At 34.6% G+C, this 26,634-nt stretch overlaps 2 protein-coding genes across 3 annotated transcripts in view; one reads left to right on the top strand and one right to left on the bottom strand.

Annotated features, from left to right (window-relative positions):
• The window catches only part of LOC136034659 (pre-mRNA-splicing factor CWC22 homolog), a 51,266-nt gene extending 34,080 nt beyond the window's left edge, over positions 1-17,186 (top strand). For both annotated transcript variants that reach the window (XM_065715974.1, XM_065715975.1), the window contains exons 10-12: positions 6,083-6,184; positions 9,197-9,354; positions 15,776-17,186. In XM_065715974.1, coding sequence (XP_065572046.1) covers positions 6,083-6,184; positions 9,197-9,354; positions 15,776-17,082 — 1,567 coding nt within the window. In that variant the 3' untranslated portion in view covers positions 17,083-17,186. The remainder of the gene's footprint in view (positions 1-6,082; positions 6,185-9,196; positions 9,355-15,775) is intronic.
• A 4,525-nt stretch (positions 17,187-21,711) lies between these two features.
• Positions 21,712-26,634, bottom strand: part of LOC136034656 (ras-related protein Rab-3) — a 31,507-nt gene continuing 26,584 nt past the window's right edge. Inside the window, exon 5 of the mRNA XM_065715972.1 lies at positions 21,712-24,862. Coding sequence (XP_065572044.1) covers positions 24,716-24,862 — 147 coding nt within the window. The 3' untranslated portion in view covers positions 21,712-24,715. The remainder of the gene's footprint in view (positions 24,863-26,634) is intronic.

Here is a 26,634-nt window from a genome sequence, read left to right as displayed (position 1 = left end):
AAGGTGGGCGATATAAAGACATCATAAATGTTGATTTTTTCAAATCAACTATCAATCAATCAAATTTTTTGCCTGAAAGCTTGCTTAAACCCTAAACTGTTACAAACCATGGGCACGAGTTAATCTGTGTTAATTCAGCTCAAATCATGGGCTCTGGGCTCTGGTTGAGTTCTGGTTAATTTTCTTCGCTTTTTAACAGTTTTTCTTTTTTTCATTTTCTGATTCGCAGAATACTTCCAAAAAGGCAGTGCTTTAAGCAAGATATCTATTGATATGTATTTGATATTGGAATAAAGAATGCGGCTTTTGAAAAGAAGATTTTCGTATTGACTGTAAGGAATTCAGTGACTTCACAGTTTATATTTAGGTTTGTAGTAGATATGTATACTCCCTCGTACACATAGAAAAAAAACTTTTATAACCTTAGGTTCACAAACAAGAAATTGCAGCGATAGGCAATTTTCCTCAATCGTGGCAATTGGTAATTTTCGTTGCCTTGTTGGTCACAGAGGATTTTGTAAATTTTTATCCGCAAAAAATTTGAAATTAAAGTACGGGACCCAGATATCGAATCATGTGTCCTGTGGTGGCGTAGTGGATTTGACCTTAGCTTGGTAATACGGGACCCAGAGATCGAATCACGCTGCAGGAATGCACTGCAGGGCCGGCGCAGGGACCTTAGTAGTCAAGAAGCGTCGTTAATTCTTAAATAATAAATAAATATCGAATCATGAGTCCTGTGGTGGCGCAGTGGATTTGACCTTAGCTTGGTAATACGGGACCCAGAGATCGAATCATGCTGCAGGAATGCACTGCAGGGCCAACGCAGAGACCTGAGTAGTCAAGAAGCGTCGTTAATCCGATACAATACAATACATGAATCAAGAAGATGCTCTGATTCTATCACTTGTTTTAAGGAGGAGAAAAAGAAAGAAGAATTCAGTAAGCTTTCCTATTCATGTCTCGCACGATTTCAAGTTTTCTCGAGATAATCATGGTAGTGGGGTCCACAGCTTTTCTTTGATTGTCACAAATTAGAAGATAGTCACATTATTTAGTGATCAATGATTTGGATTTATGATAATCGCTAGACACACACAATAGAATTAAACTGAACAGCCATTATCAGCTTCTCAATAATATTATCAGTATCTTCCATTATGCTGCTGTTGTGCGCGGAAAATTGCTATAAAAATTGCTTCGTCGCCCTATAAAAGTTGAATTTTTTCAACTCCGCGAAGTTCCTCAACGGAGCAGCTAAAATTGCTCAAACTGGCAACTAAATTAAGGCGATGGGCGATTTTTGCTCCTGTGTGAACCTGTGTATTAATCCGGAGTAACGAGAGGGTTTGGGAATTTAAAGGAAAGAAGGGGATTATTGATAGTAAATACTAATTCTAGGTAATCGATACGGTGTTTTTTTTTTTTTTTTTTTTTTTTTTTTTTTTTTTTTTTTTTTTGCAATAAATAAAAGCGAAGTTCAGTTTTTTTTTTATGGTGAATTAATCGATGTAAACTCGGTTCAAACCGTGTGGGCCAAGGCAAACGCAGAAAATTATGACAAATCTTATGTTTTGAACAAGGATGAACAGAAAAGAAAACGGAAAAAATTGGGCAGATGTCAATAATCAGTATATGACGCATAATACTGTCTTAAGTCAGTCTCAGTCTAATTATCTAATGAAAATTAAAGTTCCTTGAACCTTGTTCCTTTGCCAATTTTTTTTTACCCTCAATAATTCGAAAATATAGATCTTCAATTTTCAAGTAGACATCTGACGCTAGGTTCAGTGCAGTTCCTTTGATTATTACAGCAAATATTTACAAGAACACTAAACCAATGGCTTCCATAAGGCTCCTTGGTCCGTGATATGGAGAAGCCCGTAATATGGAGGTATGAACCTATCTGATGTACTTCTTTAAATTAATTCAAACAGGGTATGATAAATCTAATATAAAATGCATCATCGATCCGAGTGACTAGAAATCAACTTATCCGTCTTAAATTCCATTGAGGGTATTACTGACAGTCTTGGGTGTTAAACGGTCGAGATGGTTTTCAAGGTACTTACTTATTGGGCAAATTATTTACACACAGTAAAGGAAAAAGACAAATTCGAAATTCCTCTCAATTTCTTAAAAAGAAAAACTGGAAGCACTTTGAGACGATTTAGCAATTGTCTTGAGAAAACCGCAAAATCCTTAGAATTTCAAATGGGGCTAAATTGATGAATGTGCTTTGCACTGTGTCGGCTAGGGGAAAAAACTTTGTATTACTGGACTCGAAATAACGCAAATTTAAGCGATATCCGAACGTCAGTTGCTTGCGATTGCTAGGAGAAAGACATGAGTTTCAGAAGCATATCAAAATGCAATTCGGCCTTAATAACTCATCTTAAGTTCTGTCCTTGCCATGAATAGAAAATCTTTTTTATGTTACATTTACTATTGCATTTTTACCAAAGCCACACCCAAGTAAAAAAGTAATTTTGCTTGTTGGTCACAGTGGGTGGCTGTAACTTTTCTGTGTCGGATTTGATATAATGGCGATTCCAATGGTGCATTTTTCAGTTCAATCCGACACTTTTTTTATTAGTTTTCAGGTTGTTTTTCGAAATTCCCAGTATTTGTTTTCGTAAGGAACTTTTGCCATTAAGATTATTCGAAATCATAGTTAATATACCTGAATCATCTTTAAATCGTAATTCTTTTTCACTTGACAGTTGTTTTTTTTCAAACAAACGTTTTTAGTTTTTGATTAAATGGGCCGTGGTTCGTTCTTTACTAGATTGTAGCTATCGCTACGACCATGATATGGAGTCTAGCCATTTAAGATCTTCAGTAGGGATGAAATTGAGGTTATAATAACGGGAGGAGAAACCAAAAAAGCTGTCGAAACGAAAATCAATAACTGGCCTGAATGGAAAATGCTAAGGTACCCTTAGCATAAGGAAGCAGTATTACTGATTACATTTTAGAGGGAAAATTTATCATCAGGAATTCTCACTGGTAAAAGCTTTGGATTTTACTTGATAGGAAGTACATGTTTTCTCAGTATTGTAGAAAAGAGAAGTTGCCTGTGGTCTAGTCTTGAGGGTACTTCAATTTCTTTTCCATTGTGACTCAGGTTGACCTGATATAGTATCAGGTATACCATGTAAGGGGTTGGGTTCTGGTATATTGAATATCTCTATATATTTATGCAACCAGTGAAATTGATGTCATCTGCAGAACTCGTCAATTTTCTGCAGGGAATATGTTTTAATTTTGGACGTCTGGTAATGAGACTGATCACTAAAAAAAAAAAGTATAGAATCTCACTAAACTAAATTTATCAGGAAATAAAAAGAGAAAAAAATGTGTTCAACTAGTAAGCGTGCAAAGATGATCCATTTCGCATTTGCCGTAGTGTATTTAGTGCTATTCCCTTCAATATTTTAGTACAGATACATTATTCAAAATTTTAGTACAGGACTTTAAAAAAGTTTTTATATTTTACCATAGCTATTCGTTAAAGCAAAAAACACTGTGTAACTAAGATTTTATGGCACTTGGTATTAACCAAGTGGCATATAGCAATCGCAAATTCTGTCGGTCTGTCTGTCTGTCTGTCGGTCCCGGTTTTGCTACTGTGCTCCCGGTAGGCACTTCCAGGTAATCTAGGACGATGAAATTTCGCAGGCGTATCAGGGACCTGACCAGATTAAATTAGTAATAGTCGTTTTCCCGATTTGACCATCTGGGGGGGAGGGAGTGGGGGGCCCGTTAATTCGGACAAAATAGAAAAATCGAAGTACTTTTAACTTACGAATGGTTGATCAGATCTTAATGAAATTAGATGTTTGGAAGGATATCGTGTCTCAGAGCTCTTATTTTAAATCCCGACCGGATCTGGTGACATTGGGGGGAGTTGGGAGGGGGAAACCTGAAATCTTGGAAAACACTTAGAGTGGAGGGATCGGGATGAAACTTGGTGGGAAAAATAAGCACAAGTCGTAGATACATGATTGACATAAGCGGAACGGATCCGCTCTCTTTGGGGTAGTTGGGCGGGGGGGGGGGGTAATTCTGAAAAATTAGAAAAAATGAGGTATTTTTAACTTACGAACGGGTGATCGGATCTCAATGAAATTTGATATTTAGAAGGATATCGTGTCTCAAAGCTCTTATTTTAAATCCCGACCGGATCTGGTGTTATTGGAGGGAGTTTAGGGTGGGGAAACCTAAAATCATGGAAAACGCTTAGATTGGAGGGATCGGGATGAAACTTGGTGGGAAAAATAAGCAGAAATCTTAGATACGTTATTTACATAATTGGAACGGATCCGCTCTATTGGGGGGGGGGTAATTCTGAAAAATTAGAAAAAATGACGTATTTTTAACTTACGAAGGAGTGATCGGATCTTCATCAAACTTCATATTTAGAAGGACCTCGTAACTCAGATCTCTTATTTTAAATCTCAACCGGATCCAGCGTCATTGGGGTGGGGGGCAGTTGGGGGGGGGGAGCGGAAATCTTAGAAAATACTTAAAGCAGAGAGATCAGGATGAAACTAGATGGGAAGAATAAAAATCTGTCTAAGATACGTGACTGACATAACCGGACCGGATCTGCTCTCTTTGGTGGAGTTGGGGGGGGAGGGGGTAATTTTGAAAATTGAGGTATTTGTAACTTACGAAAGGGTGACGAGATCTTAATGAAATTTGATATTTAGAAGGATCTTGTGCTTTAAAGCTCTAATTTTAAATGGGAGGGAGAAACCGGAATTCTTGGAAAACGTGAAAATTGGGGTATTTTTATCTTACGAATAGGTGATCAGATCTTAATGAAATTTGATATTTAGAAGGAATTCATGTCTCAGAGCTCTTATTTTAAATCCCGACTAGATCTTTTGACATTGGGGGGAGTTGGAGGGAGAAATCTTGGAAAACACTTGGAGTGGAGGAATCGGGATGAAGCTTTGTGGATAGAATAAGCAAATGTCCTTGATACGTGATTGATGTAACCGTACTGGATTCGCTCTCTTTGGGGGAGTTGGGGGGAGGGGTTCAGTGATTTGGCGAGTTTGGTGCTTATGGACGTGCAAGGACGATGAAAATTGGTAGGCGTCAGGGAGCTGCACAAAATGACTTGATAAAGTCGTTTTCCCACACTTGACCATCTGGGGTCTAAAGGGAGAGGAAAAATTAGAAAAAATGAGGTATTTATAACTTACGAGTGGATGATCAGATCTGAATAGATTTTGATATTTAGAAGGGCGTCGTGACTCAGAGCTGTTATTTTAAATCCTGACCGGCATTAAGCCTCTGATTTTCCTTTTAAATCAATCTATTGATTCTTAGAATTGTGTTGGAGCTCATACCATATGAGCTCTTGGTTCTTAGCTCTTCTTGCCTCGTCACAAGTGTCATATGAGCTCTTAGCTCTTGTTGATTATTACCTCTAATCTCAACGAGATAAAGGAAAAGAAACTCGAAAAAAGTTGAATGCTAGCTTGAAATTATTTGAATAATTTGTATTCTTAGTGTAAATTCATTTATTTTATGGAAGCTCTTAGCTTGGACGGTTTTAACACACTTAGTCACTTTCATTGTTTGCCTTTAAGCATTAATGAAAAGGCTGCCATAGATGCATACAGGATAGGTAAAGACTATACAGTGCATCTTTAGGTCACCATCTTTCCACTTTTTTCAAGAGTATCTCCTCCCCTTTCCTCCCTTTTGTGCTTGAATTAAGGTTTAGTATTAAAGGATAATTTTAATATATAATGTGAAACTTGAAACACTGTTTCAGCTCAGTTTCCTGCTTTTGATGGATATTATTATTTCGCAAAACCTGCTACGTTATTTTTTTTACTTGGGCGGAAGGCAAGGGAGGGGGGTGTTAAGTGTGATCGTCCCTTCCACCTTAACACACTAGGTATTCCATAGTTAATCGACAAATTATAACATATTTCAATATTAAATTGTGTGTTCTGTTTAAAATGTCAAGAATCTCGGTAAGTTAGATTTCCGCGTGGATTTTAATTATTCACTACTTTTGGATGAGACTGATTCCTAATATTCTCTGTCTTAATTTCAGGACTATGCAGATGCACTTTGAAGGGATATTTCCTCGAGACAGTCCGAAAAATACTCGATTCTCGATTAACTTTTTCACTTCTATTGGCCTTGGAGCTCTGACGTAAGTATTTTTTTGAAGCTTGACTTATGACATGTTTATTTTGTGCATTTAAGTAAAAGAATTTGAGAAATTTCATGAAAATATAAACGAAATCTGTTTATTTGTTTTGGTAAATACATCACTGATTTTATCACACTGAATGATAAGACTCTGAGAAGGACCTGAAATAAATACTGACTTTATTCATTACGAGAGTTAATATTATTTGAACAAAAATAAAGTTTGCATTACTCGGCTGCTAATTATAATTATGTTTTTCATCAAGTGTTAACTGGCTTAAGATATTTTGCGTGGCTTCCTAGTTCTCTTTCGTAGATATTTTGCGTAACCCGCCACTCAGGTTTGAAAACGCTGCTTTTCGGTGAGCTATAATGGTTGAACGTGGTAAGATGGTAATTGGAAATCAGAAGTAACATAAGTTTTAATGACTATAGCATAGATTTCCTTACTTACCTGTTGCTGCTCCTGTGGCTGTCTTCTCAAAAGAAAAGCTACTTTCGCACTATCCCCTTCTAACTAAGTTTATTTAACTTCTGCTTATTAGCCCTAGTTCTGTGGAAGATGCTATCGTTCAAAAGCGTAGGACTGTTACACTTCAGGCCTAACTTGAGCTTCCTCTATTTTATTTTTGTTTGGTTTCCTCAGTAGCTTCGTGCAGCACGGCCCACGGTAGAAAGCTTTGTAAAACTATTAGTAGAAATTGTTTTGAAAGACAGTGTCAAAGTGATAAATATTTCCCACCAAACGATATTTTGAAATATTGCTTGTAATTCAGGTTCAATTGAGCAGTAATTAGAAGTTATGGGCAAAATTTTTAGAGGATTTGGAAAAAGAGCCTGCACTATTCCTGGAGTAATCACTAATTTTCTTCTGTTGTACAGTTTTATCCTTTTTCCTTATTTTCTGCGTTTCAAACAGTTCGTGGCAACGAACTGTAGTAAGGAGCGACCCGACTCAATAGTAAACGAAACTCTAAAAACGGAATTTTGATCCTATAAGATACATCAAAAGAATCGGATTTTCATGCTGATTTTAAATATACAAGTTTCATCAAATTTAGTCTTTGTCATCAAAAGTTACGAGCCTGAGAAAATTTGCCTTATTTTAGAAAACAGGGGGAAACACCCTCTAAAAGTCATAGAATCTTAACGAAAATCACACCATCGTATTCAGCGTTTCAGAGAACCCTACAGCAAAAATTTCAAGCTTCTATCTACAAAAATGTGGAATTTCGTATTTTTTACCAGAAGACAGATCACGGGTGCGTGTTTATTTATTATTATTTTTTATATATTTTTTTTTTTCTTTTTTCGATGAGTCATCGTATCGACCAAGTGGTCCTAGAATGTCGCAAGAGGGCTCATTCTAACGGAAATGAAAAGTTCTAGTGCCCTTTTTACGTGACCAAAAAAATGGAGGGCACCTAGGCCCCCTCCCACGCATATTTTTTCCCCAAAGATAGCCATTTTGTTCTGCATAGTCGAAAACCATAATAACTGTCTTTGGGGATGACGTACTCCCCCACAGTCCCTGGGGGAGGGGCTGCAAGTTAAAAACTTTGACTAGTGTTTACATACAGTAATGGTTATTGGGAAGCGTACAGACGTTTTCAGGGGGGATTCTTTTGGTTTGGTGGTGGGGTTGAGGGGAGGGGGCTATGTGGGAGGAACCTTTCTTGGAGGAATATGTCATGGGGGAAGAGAAATTCAATGAAAAGGGCACGGGGTTTTCTAGCATTACTATAAAAAAAACAATGAAAAAATGAACATGAACAAGTTTTTTCAATTGAAAGTAAGGAGTAGCATTAAAACTTAAAACGAACAGAGATTATTACGCATATGAGGGGTTCTAAAAATACTTTAGCATAAAGAGCGAGGTATTTAGAAGGAGATAAGTACCTCGCTTTTTATGCTAAAGTACTTTCAGTAATTTAAACTATTTATTCTTAGGCCTTTCTGATTCAGGGGTCATTCTTAAAGAATTGGGACAAAACTTAAGATTTAGTGTAAAGAGCGAAGTAATAACGAGAGGACAAACCCCCTCATATACATAATAAAAATATAAGAATATAAAAGTTTGTTACGTAAGTTAATTCTTAAGTTGATTCATTGGTTTAGGAGTATTATTGCCTACGTCGTGACTCGTATATTTTTTACTAATAAAAACGTTCGTTAAAAATTAAAAGTTCTAGTTGCCTTTTTAAGTAACCGAAAAATTGGAGGGCAACTAGGCCTCCTTCCCCACCCCTTATTTCTCAAAATCGTCTGATCAAAACTAAGAAAAAGTCATTTAGCCAAAAAAAGAATTAATATGCAAATTTCATTTTAATAATTTATTTGTGGAGAGCCAAAATCAAAAATGTATTAATTCAAAAACGTTCAGAAATTAAATAAAAAAACTAGGTTTTTTAACTGAAAGTAAGGAGCGACATTAAAACTTAAAACGAACAGAAACTACTCCGTATATGAAATGGGTTGTCCCCTCCGCAATCCCTCGCTCTTTACGCTAAAGGTTGACTCTTTGCCACAATTCTACTTTTTAAAACAATTAAAAAATCTAGCGTAAAGAGCGAGGGATTGCGGAGGGGACAACCCATTTCATATACGGATTAATTTCTGTTCTTTTTAAGTTTTAATGTCGCTCCTTACTTTCAGTTAAAAAAAACTAGCTTTTTTTATTTAATATCTCATAAACGCAATGTTTTAAGCAAGATATCTGTTGATATGCCTTTTGCACTGCAATGGAAAACAAGTCTTATATATATATTTATGTTGTGTTATTTATATGTGTGTGTATGTGTGTGAGTATATATGTGTGTGTATGTCTGTGCATATGTGTGTATGTGTCTGTGTATGTGTGTATGTATGTGTGTGTGCATGTGTGTGTGTGTATAGTTGTTTGTATGTGTGTGTATGTATATGTGTATGTGTGTGTGTGTGTGTGTGGTGTATATGTGTATGTAGTTTTTTTCTAATATACGTTACATTTATGTTTTTTTTTCTGTTCCTTTAGTGAAGAATTAAGAGAACATCTTGCTAAACAGCCTAAACCAACGGCCATAGTTCCTCCTATTCCAAAAGTGACTGTCGACGATTCTTCTTCTTCTTCGAGTAGCACCACCAGCACGAGTGATACTAGCTCGGATAGTAGCGACTCAGAAGCTACAACAGGTAAGATTTCCTCTGCTTTTTGCTGCCATCATGAATTTGGGTAAAAATATAATTTGAATCGGTCATTTTTAATTAAGTTTGAATATACAGAATTTAATGAGTACTCTCCTAAGTCCCTATTCAAAGAAATATTATTATTTATTTTTAGACTAATTTCGATTGATTCCCGAACCTGCTAGATCCCCAAATCATTACTAATGAGTGAAGATTTTTCAAAAAGTATCGTGTGGGAGGGATTATTAAATATATGCCAACACAAAGCTGAATCAAAGGAGTTTTAAAAATTATTTGAAATTAATGCCTGGTCTATGTCTTCTTTATGCTGGTTTTGCAATTTTTTCTATATTCTGGTGGGTCCTGCCACCATAGTAATTTTCGCAGTCGCAAGGTATTTGATAGAACCCTCTTTTGCGAGGAACTGGGGTTTTGTCTTTACCGGAGTTTAAGAAATTAATGATTTTAAAATTATTAGTTAAAACTTCATGGAGATTATTTTTTGTGCACACATTACTAAACCAATTTATAATAATATTGAACCAGTTACAAAAAACATCTTTGAGGCAAGCTGCCAAAAACGAAAGATTAGCTTTGAAAACTTACATTTAATAATTTTGTTCTGTTTTGTTTAAATAAATTTATCATCTCACTTCATTCTATTTATCAGTCCTGGTTGAAATTCATTGAAGTAAGGACCCTAGGGCTGTTTTTAAAACGTTTTTAAAAAACATTATTAGTTTTAACTCTCATATATATATATATATATATATATATATATATATATATATATATATATATATATATATATATATATATATATATATTTATTTATTTATTTATTTATTTATTTCTCTCGTGTTATGCTGAAGACGGCCCTTGGACATAGGGGCGTAACTGAATTGAACTCCACTGTCTTGAAAAAAAAATTCCCTATTGTTTCTACTTTGTGTTTGTTTGATTTTGCTTCAGCTGTTCGTATATATTCATTATTATGTATAACTTCGCATGACATTCTAATTTTGGTTTGTCATATAGCTACAGATTTCGTTATGCAACATTTTCTTTTGTGATTCAATATGATTTTTGTAGTCACTTGTTCCATGCCTCTTGCTTTAGCTGTTCGTAGTCATTCGTTACCTTCTATTATTTCGCACGCGTCTGCTTCCGATTCGATTTGATCATGTTCGATGTCATATGTCTTCTAACCGCAGATTCTGTTGTGTGTTATCTTCGTTGTGAATCATTTTCGTTCGCGATTCGTTTTGGTAATTGTTGTTGCAAGTCTTCTAAGCCCATATTTCGTTGTGCATTATTTTATTTGGGATTTGTCGCGTGACAGGCTTTCACATGTGTGATTCTTGATGTCGCTTTCTTCTAACCGTAGATTGATGTGAGATATTTTTTTGCTTTTCCCCCAGTAATTGTTTTGCTTAAACTTTCTTGTTACTTAATGCAGTTTTTAATTTACAATTTTTTGTCATTCTTGCTCTTTGCGCATCATTTTCTTTTACGATTAGATATGATCCTTTATGTTGCATGTCTTCTAACCGCAGATTTTGTGGTGCTTTATTTTCGTTTATCATTTCCTCAGACATTTTTTCCATGGCTTATAGTTGTTCGGTGTCATTTATCCCAAATAAATTTAGCTGCGCGGAGTCATTTGTCATCTTGTATAATTTTGCTTGCGTCATAGATACTAAAAACGATGTGATCAGCACTAGAATAAAATTAAGTAAGTTGCTCTTTAAATGCACATGAATGTGAAGTTTCTCGAAAATTATGGTTCTAATTCAGTGTTTTTCAATTTTCTCATGACACGACCCCTTTAGCATCAAAAAATATTTCGCAATCCCCCGACCCGTTTTGTCATATTAATTATATGTGATCCATACATAGATCTTTGTCGTTTACATTATTAGGATTCTAATATTAATGTATGATTAAGTACGTAAAACATAATTTTAAATCGAGTAAGTTGCCTATTAATAACTACCAAACAAATACAAACATGTTTGTATTGTTAGGGCTGAGACTCCCAGCGCCATCTATTGGTAAGCCATCTATTGGCCTGCGCGAAAGGCCCACAAGTTTCAAGACGTTTTGTTACGCTTCGAGATGATTCTCACTAGAATGTCCTTTGCTAGCCTAAAAATAAGGCGGCCGACCGCGGCCATGGTAGTTGAGTGCAAGAACCGCGAAGCAAGTGGAATCGGAAGGAAAACCACGATAAATCGAAACGATTCGGAAGTGAAACTAGGGTGTTATATACGGACTGTGTATAAGATGCCTTGGAGTTGTAGTAGCAGTGATTTATGAGGGTGAATCACTTTTTTACGTATTTATGTGAGTTGTTTGTTATAATTGAAAATGGATGAATTCCTGAAAGTATCACCAGAACCATCAACGTCTAACAGTTTGTAGCTCTTGTGTGTTCTGAATCCAACGAAATATTAATTGAAGAAATACTATTTTGCATGGCATTTCCCAAAAATATTAGAGGCCAGTGCTTGTATGGAGGCCCTGCATCGCAATTTGCTTTAGTCTACAGAGGTTAGGTGGTTATCAAAATTCAAAAGTACTGACCAGAGCTATGGAACTTTGCGCTGAACTATTAGTATATTTATAGCAAGCCAAGTCATATTACTCTGAATTCATTTCTGACCTGAAATTCCTTTTGAAATTGGCTTTTCTTTCCGACTTATTTGAGCATTTGAATTACTTGAATAAAAGTCTTCAAGGGCAGGATGGAAATGTCATTACAGCGAAAGACAAACTTCTCCATTAGATCCATTAATTCACGACTGAATCCGTAATTTAGAGGCTCGCCGCCAACAGCATCATCGGGGTCTAAAATGTACAGTTGCTACTCTTTGTTTGAGGAAATGGGGGCCTCCACAAAGAATACCTTCAACGGTAAAGGGTCTTAACGACTTGTAACTAACACTTGCGTAGTTAATGCATCTTTGTAGGTGAGTACGGTATGATGTGCTATGGGTCATTGCGGTATCGCAAGTTTCGTTGTGTATCATTGTCCTTTGCGATTCGTTATTGCATGTCTTCGAAATGCAAATTTAGTTTTGCATATTTTCGTTGGTGATTCGTTATGACTCTCTCTGTCGCTAGTTTTCTAACTGCATATTTTTGTTTTGCGTCATTTTGGTTTGCGATTCGATGTGACTCTCGCTGTCTGTATCCTTACGGGGCATCTATATCCTTACTACCGCTGCAACCACTATGTTAATATGTTCTTCTTTATGAACGGGCAATAATTGTTTATTGTTTTCTTGAAACGGCTCAATATTTTTCGAGAAAATGTGTATTTTGGGATATTTTCGTATACAAAAAAAAACGATCTAGATAGGTCAGAAGTATGAAAAAATTCATTAAGAGCCTCGATTTTGGAAAATTAGCATCAATAATCAAATATCTTTGAATAGGACAGTATGAAAAGATATTAAATTGCGGAAAGAAGTAAAAATTGGTAATTGCAAAAATATTTGTATATATTTTAACTAGGGATTACAACGATTCAAAAACCTTAAAAAGAAAACCAAAAACTTGAAGCTTAGTAGAAATCGTTGTTAGAAATTCGACTTGTTTTAATAATCAAATATCTTTGGACAAATATTCAATTGCGTGAACGGCAAAAAACATGTAATTTCAAAAATATTCGTATATATTACAACTATTACAACAAGGGATTACAAGGGACTAATAACAAGGATTACAACAATTCAGAAACCTTAAAAATAAAAATGAAAGTTTGAAGCTTAGTAAATATCGTTTTTAGAAATCGGACTTTAATAATCAAATATCTTTGAACAGATCAGTATGAAAAGACATGAAATTGCGCAAAGAGCAAAAAATTGGTAATTACAAAAATATTTGTGTATATTTTAACAAGGGATTACAAAGATTCAAGAACCTTAAAAAGAAAACCAAAAGTTTGAAACTTCGTAGAAACCGTTGTTGGAAATTTGACTAGCTTTAATAATCAAATATCTTTGAGCAGACATTACATTGCGTAAAGAGCAAAAATTGTTAATTGCAAAAATATTTGTATATATTACAACAAGGGTTACATTAAGGGATTACAAGGGACTAATAACAAGGATTACAACAATTCAAAAACCTTTGAAATAAAAATAAAAGCAACAGTTTGAAGCTTAGTAGATATCGTTGTTAGAACTCGGACTTGCTTTAATATTCAATTATCTTTGGAATTAATTGCGGTAATCCCTTTTTTAAAAATTGCTTAGTAGAAATCGTTGTTAGAAAAACATCATTACCGAATTTCTTTTCTTATAAGTATAAGCAATGTCTTCCTAAGACATGAAAGAAAGGGTGAACAAAAAATTTGAAGTTCAGTTCACAATTAGTAAAGTTATTATGTAAACTGCAAAAATATTTTAATATTTTTATATTAATGTTTTACACAATTTTAACAACAATTTTAATGTTTTGATTCAAACTAAAACAAATGTCTTAAATTTTAAAGTCAGTTTGACTTTATTTTGTTAGATAAAAATCCACACGCTATGTGATAAAGCTTACAGGTTTCAACGCAACCAGTTATATAATGTCAGTAGCAAAGCCCAAAAAAACAAAAATTTGTAATTATTACAATAGATGGTTCGATATTTTGACAACGGATTACAACAACTCAAAAACTTAAAAAAGAAAATCAAAAGTTTCAAGCTCAGTACATATCGTTGTTAAAAAATCAGACTACCTTCAATAATAAAATATTTTTGAGAACACTTTTAGACGTTAAATTGTGCAAAGAGCAAAACATTGGTAATCGCAAAAATATTTTATCAATGGATTACAACAATTCAAAAACCTTTAAAAAGAAAACCTTTTTGAACGCAACCAGTTATATAATGTCAGTAAGAAGGCCCAAAAAACGAAAATATTCAATTATTACAAATGATGTTTCTCTATTTTTTGACAAGGGATTACAACAATTCAAAAACCTTAAAAAAGAAAATCAAAAGTTTGAATCTTAGTACATATCTTTATTAGAAATCGGACTAGCTTCAATGATCAAATATCTTTGAACAGATCTTAGTAATAAAAGACATTAAATTGCGTAAGTAGCAAAAAATGGGTAATTGCAAAAATATTTGTATATATACTAACAAGGGATTACAATGATTCAAAAACCTTAAAAAAAAACGAAAGTTTAAAGATTAGTAAAAATCTTTGTTAGAAATTGCGCTTGCTTTAATAATAAATATCTTTGAAAAGAAGTAGTATGAAAAGACATTAAATTGCTTAAAGAGCAAAAAACTGGTAGTTGTAAAAATATTTGTATATATTTTAACAAAGAATTACAATAATTCAACAACCTTAAAAAAAACAGGAGTTTGAAGCTTAGGATATATCGTTGTTGCCCGACGGCTGGTGATTGCAAAAATTTGTGCACGCATTTCAGCAAGGAATCTTAACAATTCAAAAACCATAAAAGAGAAAACCAAGACTTTGAAGCCTCGTAGATATCGTTGTTAGAAATTGGGCTTGCTTTAAAAATAAAATATCTTTGATAAAACACAGTATGAAAAGAAAATAAATTGCGTAAAGAGGAAAACACTGGTAATGGCATTAATATTTATGTAGCTGCAATAATCAAATATCTTTGTAAACATCATAGCGTGGAAAGACAGCAAATTGTCTCAAATTGTCTGCGGTTAGAAGACAAGCGACTATGAGAATCCATATATAGAAGCCTGTTGCGTGTTGATTGCCGGGGCCCGGTGGCAAAGCTGCTGGGCTCCCGGTTCTATAGCTGTAGATGTGACGTCAAAATAAAAATACCATTCCATTTAAACTATTTTCAAGTATTTTAAATTATTTTTGTGTACTTTGATGAAGGAATACAATAGTGAAAATTACCACACTTAGGATAAAACTTTAATTAAAAAAAAGATCACCAAAAATCACTAGCCTACAAAAAAAGAATCACTGGAAATAAAAAGAATCGCTAGAAATATGGATAAATTACTAAGGGTAGCTACTAAGTGTCCACGAGTATGTCACCACTATATACTGACAAGAATATTGCATTCGTTGACTTTTTTGTCATTGTATTTAAAGGGTGATTCCATGTTTGTTTTGAAATAGCAACTGTATTATTCTTGAACTATGTCAGTTTGCTTCACTCGTGGGACAACAAAAAATAAGGATAACAAGATTGAAAAGCACAATGAATGAAGGAAGCAGATAATTCCAAGAATTGAGAAAGAAAAATTCGATCGTCAGTTTCAATTAATATTTGAGTTTGAAACATTAATTAGGATAATTTGTTCCTAGGGTAAAAATCGAGTAATTAAAAGGCCTTTTCACTGGCGTAAATCCCCACAAAAAAAAAGTGAAATTGGAAACCCTTTCATTAGTGCTTACAATCGGTCTTATTTTCTTTTAGATTATGAAGTGGAGCATCGTATTAGAGAAAGAGTCAAGACAATGGCTCTAAAAGAATCAAGAAATGGAAGTAGTCCTTACAAGCAAAGAGATAAAGAAAAGCGACAATTGGAACCTATATCTAGTCGAAGGAGTAAAGGAAGAGGGCGTGAAAACACAGCACAAAGAGAAACGTTTAGATCTCGATATCAAGAAGAGAGACTGCAAAGGAGAGAGAGAAGTGACGAAAAGTCACCAAGTGAAGCCGATCGTCGGCAGAGAAGGGGACGTGAGGAAGGAGAAAAGAGTAAAAGTTTGTCAAAAGGAAAGGAATCAACAGAAGAAAGAAGTAAAATAAATAAAAAAGGCCAAGAAGAAAGTAAATATGAATATGAGAAAGAACGGGATAAAAAAAGTAGAAATCGACGAAGGGATAGTAGTGAAGAGGCTGAAGTTTCTCAAAGAAAGTACTACCAAGAAAAACGTCGAATCAGAGATGACAGTCACGAAAGATATTTATATGAAAAATATGAAGAAAAAAGGCTTCACAGAAGAGAAAAGGTTTATGAGGAAAGGGAAAGATCTTGCAAGGAAGTGGAAACCCGGAAACGAAGAGGATTTGATGGGAGAGAAAAGGCTGAAAGCTATGCAGAGGAGAGGCCAGAAAGACCAGAATCCATAAAACTGAAAAGCAGAGGAGATAAAAAGGATCACAGAGACAACAGATTTGAATATGAGAAAGAACGTGGTAAAAAAAGCAGAAATTATCAAAGGAGTAGTAGTGAAGAGGTGGAGATCACACAAGCAAAAGGTTATAAAGGAAACCAGAAAGATGATAATTATGAATATTTTGAAGAGCGTGGCAAAAAAGAAAGAGATCGAAAGAAAGACAGTAGCGAGGAGACGGAGATGTTTCAAAGAAAGCTATATGAAGAAAAACGTAAAGATGATAGAATTGAATACATTGAAAAGCGGGGTAAAAAAGATAGAGAACATCGAAGGGATAGTTGTGACGAGGTAGAAGTTCGAGGAAGAAAGAAATACGAAGAGATAGATCGGATTAGAGATGAAAGTCGTGAAAAGAATTGGCTGATTAGAGATGAAGATTCTGGTTGGGGAAATGACAACAGTGAAGAAAGACATAATTCTCTCCAAAAGAAATATAAGGAAACATCATATACAAAAGGAGATGCTTCTGGAAGTAGAAGAAAAACCGGAAATGCGGAGAAGAGACGGGATTGGAAAGATGAAGAATATGAGGAAAGTAAGGAGCGTTCACGACATAAACAGAGAAAGGACAGGGAGACAGGAAGGCGCTCGGTTTCTTAACAGTTCCACCTGTGGCTTAAGCCTCACTCTCATTAAATATTCAACTATATTTTATAATGAAGAGACAATTTTGTAAATAAAACGTTTATTATCAACTAAAATAATCAATGATTTTATCTTTGTCGCTCTGGAGGTTTGGTCTGCGATACTGCTTTGGTTAATTGCCAGTGGAAAAGTAGAAATACGTCAAACTGAATCATGTTTTGTTGTTGGGACCAACAACATTGTAAAAAGCCAAAAAAAAAGAACTTTGTTGAAATTAGTGCCCATTGTTTAAAGCTGTTTTAAGTCCCTGATTTTGTTTAGTAAAAAAAATTATTTCCTTATCTATACAGAATACGCCACCTTGATTGTTATGATAAGAGTAATAAATACGATTTTTTTTTTATCACGGGGATTTTTCATGGTCTGAAGTGCAGAATTCGTTAGATTTCTTTAGATTTCCAACGAAGTATCATCTTCGTCGTTTAAAATCAGGTTTTTCAAGGTTGACTTGCCTTACCGTATACAGCTTCAATCCAAAGTAAGATGTTCAGTCTTAGCCGCATTTTTAGAGATAATCTCCCGAAAGTTTCTGGAGTAAAAATTGAACAATGAAGATAAAAAGAACGCAAAAGCGACGTCACTTGAAAGGCAAATGCTTAGGACACTGTTCTTTGGACAATAAATGACCGTTGGATTATCGTACTATGGTAATTTGGGAATAAGTCGTTCCAACATCAAAAATGTCCTTTTAATCGAACAAAACGATTCTTGCCCATCTAACTAAGCAATTCAGTCAATTTAGTGATTTATATCTCTAGGCTATTTTCCTTAGTGAAGCATGCCAATTACTACCTTTAAAGCTAAAAAATAGCTTTTTTGCGCTGGGCATCTAGTTAGAACTTCGTCCATGTGGGAGCAATTCTACCTTGACCACCGGTTGATCCTTTTAACTGGAAATTCAGTAGATGCATTAAAGCCGGCGATTAAACTGGATAAAGGACTAGCAGCCTATGAAGTGCCTCGTCCCACAAAATATGTTAAAAAACAAACAGTAACATCATAAAAAAGGGGTGGAGCTAAACAAAATCTTGTAGTCAAAGACTAAATTCAGGTTCTAAAAGTTTCAACCAATTAGCCTTCTTAAAACGGGGCCCAACTGATAGGGTTGGAAAATGGCTTTTCAGCTTCCATTGATGCATAATAGAATTATCTAGAAACATGTGTTTGCCATGTATGAAATCTTTAAATATGTTTTTGAAACAGCATTTTTATACTGCTCGTACGGGCAATGAGAGGGACTAACATTACTGATTGAAAAACATTAAAAAAGTATAGGTTGTCAAACAGTTCGTGGTAACAAACTGTAGTAAGGAGCGACCCGGCTCAATAGTAACCGAAACTCTATAAAATGGAATTTTGATACCAATAGCTACATAAAAAAAAATTGCATTTTAATGCTGATTTTAAAATATAACTATCATCAACATTAGTATTAACTATCAAAAGTTACGAGCCTGAGAAAATCTGCCTCATTTTAGAAAACAGGGGTAAACGCCCCTTACAAGTCATGCAATCTTAACGAAAATCACACCATCAGATTCAGCGTATCAGAGAACCATGTATTGTAGAAGTTTCAAGCGTGGAATTTCGCATTTTTTGCCAGAAGACATCACAGATGCGTGTTTATTTTATTATTTTTTTTTCCAGGGGTGATCGTATCGACCCAGTGGTCCTAGAATGTCGCGAGAGGGCTCATTCTAACGAAAATTAAAGTTCTAATGCCCTTTTTAAGTGACCAAAAAAAATTGGAGGGCACCTAGGCCCCCTCCCACGCTCATTTTTCCTCAAAGTCACCGGATCAAAATTCTGAGATAGCCATTTTATTCACCATAGCCGAAAAACCTAATGACTATGTCTTTGGGGACGACTTACTCCCCCGCAGTCCCCGTGGGAGAGGTTGCAAGTTACAAACTTTGACGTTTTCAGGGGGATTTTTTAGTTTGGGAGGGAGAGTTGAGGTGGGGGGGGGGGTTACGTGGATTGATCTTTCCATGGAAAAAGTTCTTATTTGGGAAGAGACTTTTAATGAAGGGGGCGCAGGAATTTTTAGCATTATTTAAAAAAAAATGAAAAAATAAATATGAAAAGTTTTTTTCTACTGAAAGTGAGAAGCAGCATTAAAACTTAAAACGAGCAGAAATTATTGCGCATATGAGGGGTCTACCTCTTCGTAATACCTCGCTCTTTACGCTAAAGTATTTTTAATAATTTCATCTATTTATTCTACGGCCTTTGTGATTCAAGGGTTATTCTTAAGGAATTGGGACATAATTTAAGCTTTAGTGTAAAGAGCGAGGTATCGAAGAGGGTTGAACTCCCTCATATACGCAATAAAAACATACGAATATAGAAGTTAATTCGTAAATTACGTCTATTTTTTACTTATGAAAATGTTCATTAAAAAATCAAAAGTTCTAGTTGCCTTTTTAAGTAATCAAATAATTGGAGGGCAACTAGGCTTCCTCCCTCTCTCCTTTTTTCTCAAAATCTTCCGATTAAAACTATGAGAAAGCCATTTAGCCAAAAAAATTAATATGCAAATTTAATTATTTATGTGCGGAGAGCCAAGATCAAAATATGCATTAATTAAAAAATGCCCAGAAATTAAAAAAAGAAAACAATTTTTTTTAAATGAAAGTAAGGAGCAACATTAAAACTTAAAACGAGGAGAAAATACTCCGTATATGAAAGGGGCTTTTCCTCCACAACGCCCCGCTCTTTACGCTAAAGTTTTTTACTGTTGTAAGAAGTAGAGTTAAGAGAAAGAGTCAAACTTTAGTGTAAAGAGCGAGGCGTTGAGGAGGAAAGGCCCCTTTCATATACGGAGTAATTTCTGTTCGTTTTAAGTTTTAATGTCGCTCCTTACTTTCATTTAAAAAAACCTTGTTTTTTTCGTTTAATTTTAATGAGTGGCTCAGAGAAATTAACACCTTTGGTATGTTTCCAGGTTTCTTTTATCTTTCGTTTTTTTGCTACTCATTTGTAGACTGGCAATGTCCATGTTTGTCTCAAGAAGAACTTGTTACAGACGCATTATTTAATTAACTTCAGTTTAAAATCCACTTAGAGTAAGCCAATTGGATTAAGAGTTTCTGAAAATAATTCTTTTAGCGGGTCAAAAATACTGAAGCTTAAATTTTTGTTTACTTTTGATTTAGTTTTTTTTAAAGAGAAAATTATCTTGTATTTTAGAACAGCAGAAACTACCACAAATGATAGCGGGGCTACTGGCCCCTGAAATACTCTAAAATTTAAAACTTCGTGTCCGTTTCAGTAACTAGATATGTCCTGATGGTCGAGATTAACGCAGTTAAATTCATTTGTTCTTTACAGTCCCAAAGCGGAAAAACATTTGATGTAGGCTACTACTACTATCAACTCATTCCTCCATCCTAGTCGATTCATGGTCTTCCTCTTTAAACCCTCCCAAGAAATTATAATTCTTCTAAAATCCTTCCTTATAAACTCCTCCTATCCAAATTCAGGCATAACCGGCTTTCTATTTGGCCCTAGATGGTTGGTAAAAAAAAAAGAAGAAGATTTTTGGTTTCTGTTATCCTTAGAGTTTGTCCTCGCCTTCTCAGCCTTTCTGTCATTAGAATTCTAAAAAGTGGGGTCGAACCACATTTTTGGACAGTTTACTGTTTGAAATACGGTCAGTCAGATGGTACCCAAAAAAAAAATCCACAGACAATTCCTCCGGAAAACATCTAACAAACCTTTTTTCGTCTTTCGGAGTTCCCATATTTCCGAACCATACTTGACGTCTGTGTTATCACTGTAGCTTCCTATATTCTAACCTTGGTTAGCAAACTTATCTTTCTATTCTTACAATTTTTTTTTCAAACATGAGAAAACAGCGGGGGCGTTGGCTATTCTACTTTTAACATCTTCACTGCATCCGCCATCTTTACTGATAATACTACCTAGGTAAGTGAAGTTATCCAGTTTATCCATCTTTTCATTACCCAGCATAACCTCTTCATCTTCGCTTAGTCATAGTCTAAGCTACTATGTAGCTGATCGATCACCAAAGAGCAAGCATACTAAAACGTCTTTCTACAAAAACGTATTAGCATTGGGCAATCTAGATAATTTAAGCCAATACCCCTGGACTCTGACCTTCAAGTCAAGTGAGGAGGCACACCTATTAAACCTGTTGACTATTCTGGACAATTTGGCTATCTTGAAATTTTGATCCGACACCCTCGAGGGTACCGCGGAAGTCCAGGGACAATAAAGGGTACGGAAGATAGGTAGGTCTCTTTCAAATCACTGTTGGCCCCTGAAGAGGGTACTAGAATTTTCGATCGAACCAGCCCCCTTTCAAATCTCTTTTACCACGCCCTCCACACGAATTGAAAAAAATACATGATAGGTACATTGCTCTTTATATTGTTCTGATTTCTCATTTTACATTCTAATTAATTTAATGATTTTTTAGCTATTGATTATCGTCTTCTAATTAACATTTTTCTGCGGCCTTGTTGTAAGTCCACCAAGGGTTTTCCACTAAAACTAATGTCAATTGGCTATGTTTTTATAATTGCTTATAAAATAAACTCAAATAATCATGTAGACAAGTTACAGCAATACCGTTTATTACCATATACAGCACATAAATCAATTTCTTTCAGTTAACAACAACACAATTGAAACGATAAAAATTACTGTACCGTAAACAAATGATAACAATCATACATAAAATTATAAAATATCAAGACTGAACAGGGATGTTTTAGGACTGGAAATAGAATCGTCAAGAATATTTCGCTTATAATACAAACTAACAGTTTGTACCGTTCGTCAATGGTAAAAGCAATAATCATTAAAAAGATAATTAAATTTTAACGACCTTTTAACCTTTACAACCTGGCCCCACTGCTTCGATTAGCCCACTGTTTCGAATATAGAAAAAATGCTTCGAAGGCTCTTATTTATCATGCTTCGATAACTTTGTAAATAAGCCTTGTTTTCCTTCATTCTTATTTTTATAATATTTTAAAATATTTTCATAATTTAATACGAAATTGACCTTGTCAATTAAACATGTCGCTCTGAGTCACTATTGTAGATAATACAAAATGATAAGAGTGCGAACTTTCATTTGTTCCATTGACATTAAAAACATATTGCCATCTAGAATACATTCAGTTCTACGTGGTCAAATTAACAATAAAACTAATTTCAATTATTGATTGCGAGCAGGAACGCTAGATGACAGATGTTTTTGGCAAAAAGCTAACGAATTTGATGGAGTTATCCATATGGTTATTCGTAACCAGTGTAGCAAAAAGATTTATTCAGTAATGGGAAAAGATATAGCTTTTCGGACTAGACCGCTGGATTTGATAATTTCTGACATGAGTAGCCGACATAATAGCATAAAAGATAATTAAATAAGGTACAATATACATGCTCGTGTAAATACATATAAATTTAATATGTAATATATAAACTAAAGTATTAAATTTTGCACTTGGGATTCGTTTGCTGAATGTCTTATTATAATACAAACGACTTGATTTTCTAATAAACAGATAAACATTAGTCAAACAGCGCTACCACGTTCACTTTTTGAAAAAATAAATTCAAAACTGTAAATAGTATACAAAGTAGCATTAGCTATAAGACTTTCGATTGTGTCAGCATTTGGGAACCAGTCTTTTTGTTTTGTTCAATTTTAGACTTTAAGGAACGGTCTATTTTGCTCTAGAAAACTTCCAGCTTTCTGTGGGGGCAAATGAAGCAATTGATCTATTTATTTCAGAGTTTTGGGTTCTTTAATACCATTCTGGGACAGTTTAACTAGCGAAGAGGACATTAAATGAGTATAAATAACAGAGTAGTTAACCGAGTCAAAATCTAATCAAAATTTTGTCCACAAAATCTGAAGAAGAATCACCACACTTGTGCAACTTGCAAAATGATTGCCACGGTACAAAAAATTTTTGGTAGAATTTTGCAATATATAATCGTTCTTCTGTTTTTTAAGAACATTGAAGAAAAAAAATTAGGACTAGAAATCTCTCATGATTCATATATTGATACGTACGCATAAATTTATTTTAGGAGAGAGAGAGGGGGAGGGGGGGAATTTTAAAAATATAGAAAACTATAGAGAAAGTTGTAATAATACTGAGATTTTGGAGTAGGGACCTGGATTCGAAGGAACAATTTATCCTCATGTCTGTCAGTCAGGGGATCGAGTCCTGGTGTCGCTGGTTATTCGGTGTGGGACGGGAATCAGTGGTGTGACTGTGTAAGCTCAACCAGAGTCGACCCAGCTCTACATGAGTACCTGGAGAAATTCGGAGGAAAAACACAGGAAGTGTTGGATCATTTCTCCCCAACCACGCATTGCACTTTCGACCAAAGGCATCGAATCAGGAGATCGGTACCTGCGCAACGTAGACCAATGATCAGCATCCGAAAAAGTTGAAGTTAAGTTGTCTGTTAGTGGCGTCAATTTACGAAAATGTAGGGTGAAGGGGGCGAGGGTTCTTTTTTGTTTTTGAAAATAAAGATACAAGAATGGTGTGTTCAAGATACCCCCTCTAATTAGAACCGGTGCTGTCAGTAAACGAATTTTCACCCAATTCAGTGAGAACCCGCAATTGATAAAGTAATATTAACAAAAATTAATGCATGTGATTCAAAGTATTCACGACAAGAGGAGTGAAAACCCCAGAATAATCTAAATGATGGATTTTCGAACAGTGTTGTCGGAAATGATTTTGGCTTGAGACATGCACTAAGCTTAGTGGGTTTTTTTTGTTTTTTTTTTTTAGAAAAAAAAAATATGTTGCAATTATAGGATGGTTATTTTTTTTAAGAAATAGATTGCAATGATGAGATGATTATTTTTTTTTTATTATATACTTTTTTTCTTTATTTGATGATTTATTTTTTTGGACATGGAGATTCTTTATCTATTTTTCATTTCTCGTCGGTACTTTTAAGTTCGGCTGGTTGAAAGAATGAAATAAGTATGTTTATAAAAATTAAAAGATTGAACTTGCAAATTTGAGCCTTAAAATGAATCAAGTCCACGATTGCTTCCAGTTTTACTTTTGTACAATTGCTCACTAAACTTTAGTAAGACCAGTTGGCTAGCGGAATTAGCTTTTCGGTGATAATTGAGAGACTAAAGGCAAACAAAGCCAAATAAATCCTGCTCGCTTTTACTCCATAAAAGTGAAAATAAAATGTTTATTAAAGCACTTCAGAAAGTCTCTATGCCTCGACTGGTGCACCAATCAGGATTGGGTCATGAACACACTGAATACATTGGATTTCAGCTGTGTTGACGAATTGAAAATCTGCAAATGGCAAAAGGACTTGAATCGCTTTAACACAGAACCGTCTATATAAAATGTTACGAAAATTTCCGAAATAATTTAAACCATATTCACCTTACAGTAAGAAATATTAAAACGGAATTTTTCTGCTAACACAACCTCAGAAATCTAGTTCATTAAACAGTCTTGAAAACAAAGAAATTGTGTGCTGTGCTCAGCGTCTGTCAAAAACACATAAACATTGAACCATTCTACAAATCAGGCAAACCATACATCTGACTCTGTTTTTAACACTGACTACAAGCATTCGGTGTCTGTTGAGGAGCTTGATCTGTCAGCCGTGTTCCTTTTGAAGAGTTTAATAAATTTGGATCTGAATCTAAGGACTCCGACATCTTGTCACAGATGATATCAACTAGACGTTCAAACACGCCCTGAAAATATGAGAAAGCTCATCATGTCAAATTTAAATAACATTGCACTTGTTTTATGTAACTAAACAAATAAAATCACATATAAAAGCCATTTTTCTGTATTCCTGAGATTGAATTCAAGTCTTGTTGGTTTTAAGGGTGTTATACGAAGCATTGAGTTCTTTGAATCCTTCTTAGATAATGCTTTCCTCCTGACTTAACAAAAAACTAAACTTGTGAAAATTTCAAAAACGAAATTTTTCTTAGGCCATTTTTAAGCTTACGTTTACTCCGTCTACTTGAAGACTATGCTATTTCCGATACTTTTCTATTAATCAAGCAATGGAGTTTTATTTTCCCTGTAACTTAGCTCACGGCCAATCCCTATATGTTTGTTTTTATTATTTTTTTTTTTTTGAATTTATTAAATTCTTTTCTTTTTCTTATCAGACAATTTTTGCCTCTGGAATCGTTTAAAAAAAAAAATATTGTTAGCTGTTTTTTTTCTTTCTTATTTTTGCCTGAACAGCATTTTGGCTGTAATCTATCTTTCACATTGCTTGCAACATTCTATTGAAAAACCACTTAAGGGTTGGTCCTGTCTTGGTAGTGTGGCCAAGTTAGGTAAGGTACGGTGCTTACCAAATATAGAGGTATGACAGATGTAGCATTTTTAAGCTAAAAACTGCCATATGTATTCAATACGGGTATATTTTAAGATAACTTTAGAACTAGGAATAGGATTAAGACTCATTAGCGAGTGTGTCTTACGATGATTTATTTAATATGAAAAGTTCTGTTCAATAAAATTAAACATTTTTACTGCTGGATTTGTAGAATCACTTGCTAAAAAAATAAGCTGATTCAATTTCACTTATTAAGCTTTTTGATGGCTTAGTTAATTAGTCAACCGGATTTTTTCTTTTTGCGTGTACGCTTTCAAATCAAAAGTTTGTGCCAAGAAAATGCTGGATCTTTTATGAAAATAATAGATTATTGCTTGCCCGTGTATGTTCTTAAAACGATCGGAGAAAGTAAATCTTTCTTTTTTTTAATTTATTGAAATTTGAAACTGGAAGTTTCTGGGCCAAGTGGATCGTAATGCAAAAGAAAATTTTAATTACTAGGGCATGGTCTCTCCTACGAGAAAGAGGCAAAAAAGGGGAAACGAACTTTTTTTTTTCGATTGGCTTGAAACTTACTAGGATCATTGTTGGGGCCAAGAGGAACACACATTTCTGCTGGTAAGAACAGATCATTAGAGGCCTTAATAATGGGATGAACACCAATGTCTCCTTGATGAGTTAAGTTAAAGCCATATATACCTGGCCAAAAAAGACTAATGTATTAAGCCGAAAGGACTAAATGTTTTTTTTTTCACGAATGCAGACTTAGGAAACCTCATATAGGCGTATCCCGATTGATTTTAAAGGGGCAAGAGAACCTTAATATAGACGAAAAAATAATGAAAAAGATTTAGTTGTATCGATCCATGACGTCACGGTATAAGCATAATATTTTTCTGTTGTCTCTCCTATAGTCAAATCACCCGACAACACATACTGTATGTATGATCAAATTTTACCTGTTTTTGATGATGCTTTAAATTAGGTTTGCTTAAATAAAAGTTATACTAACTCTCCATTGCGTCGGTGCAACAATAACACAAGTTAAAGTTGTGCTAAGTCGAATTCGCCTACGATGCAAAAACTCATTTATTCCTGACTCTCAGTCGTAATTGCTACTAGAAAAAGAAAAATAATCCGATATTCAGTTGTGTTGATATTCAATTT

The sequence above is a fragment of the Artemia franciscana genome, chromosome 13, assembly GCF_032884065.1.
Source record: "Artemia franciscana chromosome 13, ASM3288406v1, whole genome shotgun sequence".
NCBI lineage: Eukaryota > Metazoa > Arthropoda > Branchiopoda > Anostraca > Artemiidae > Artemia > Artemia franciscana.
Note: the sequence above shows the minus strand (reverse complement) of the source record. Positions and strands in the feature narration are given on the sequence as shown.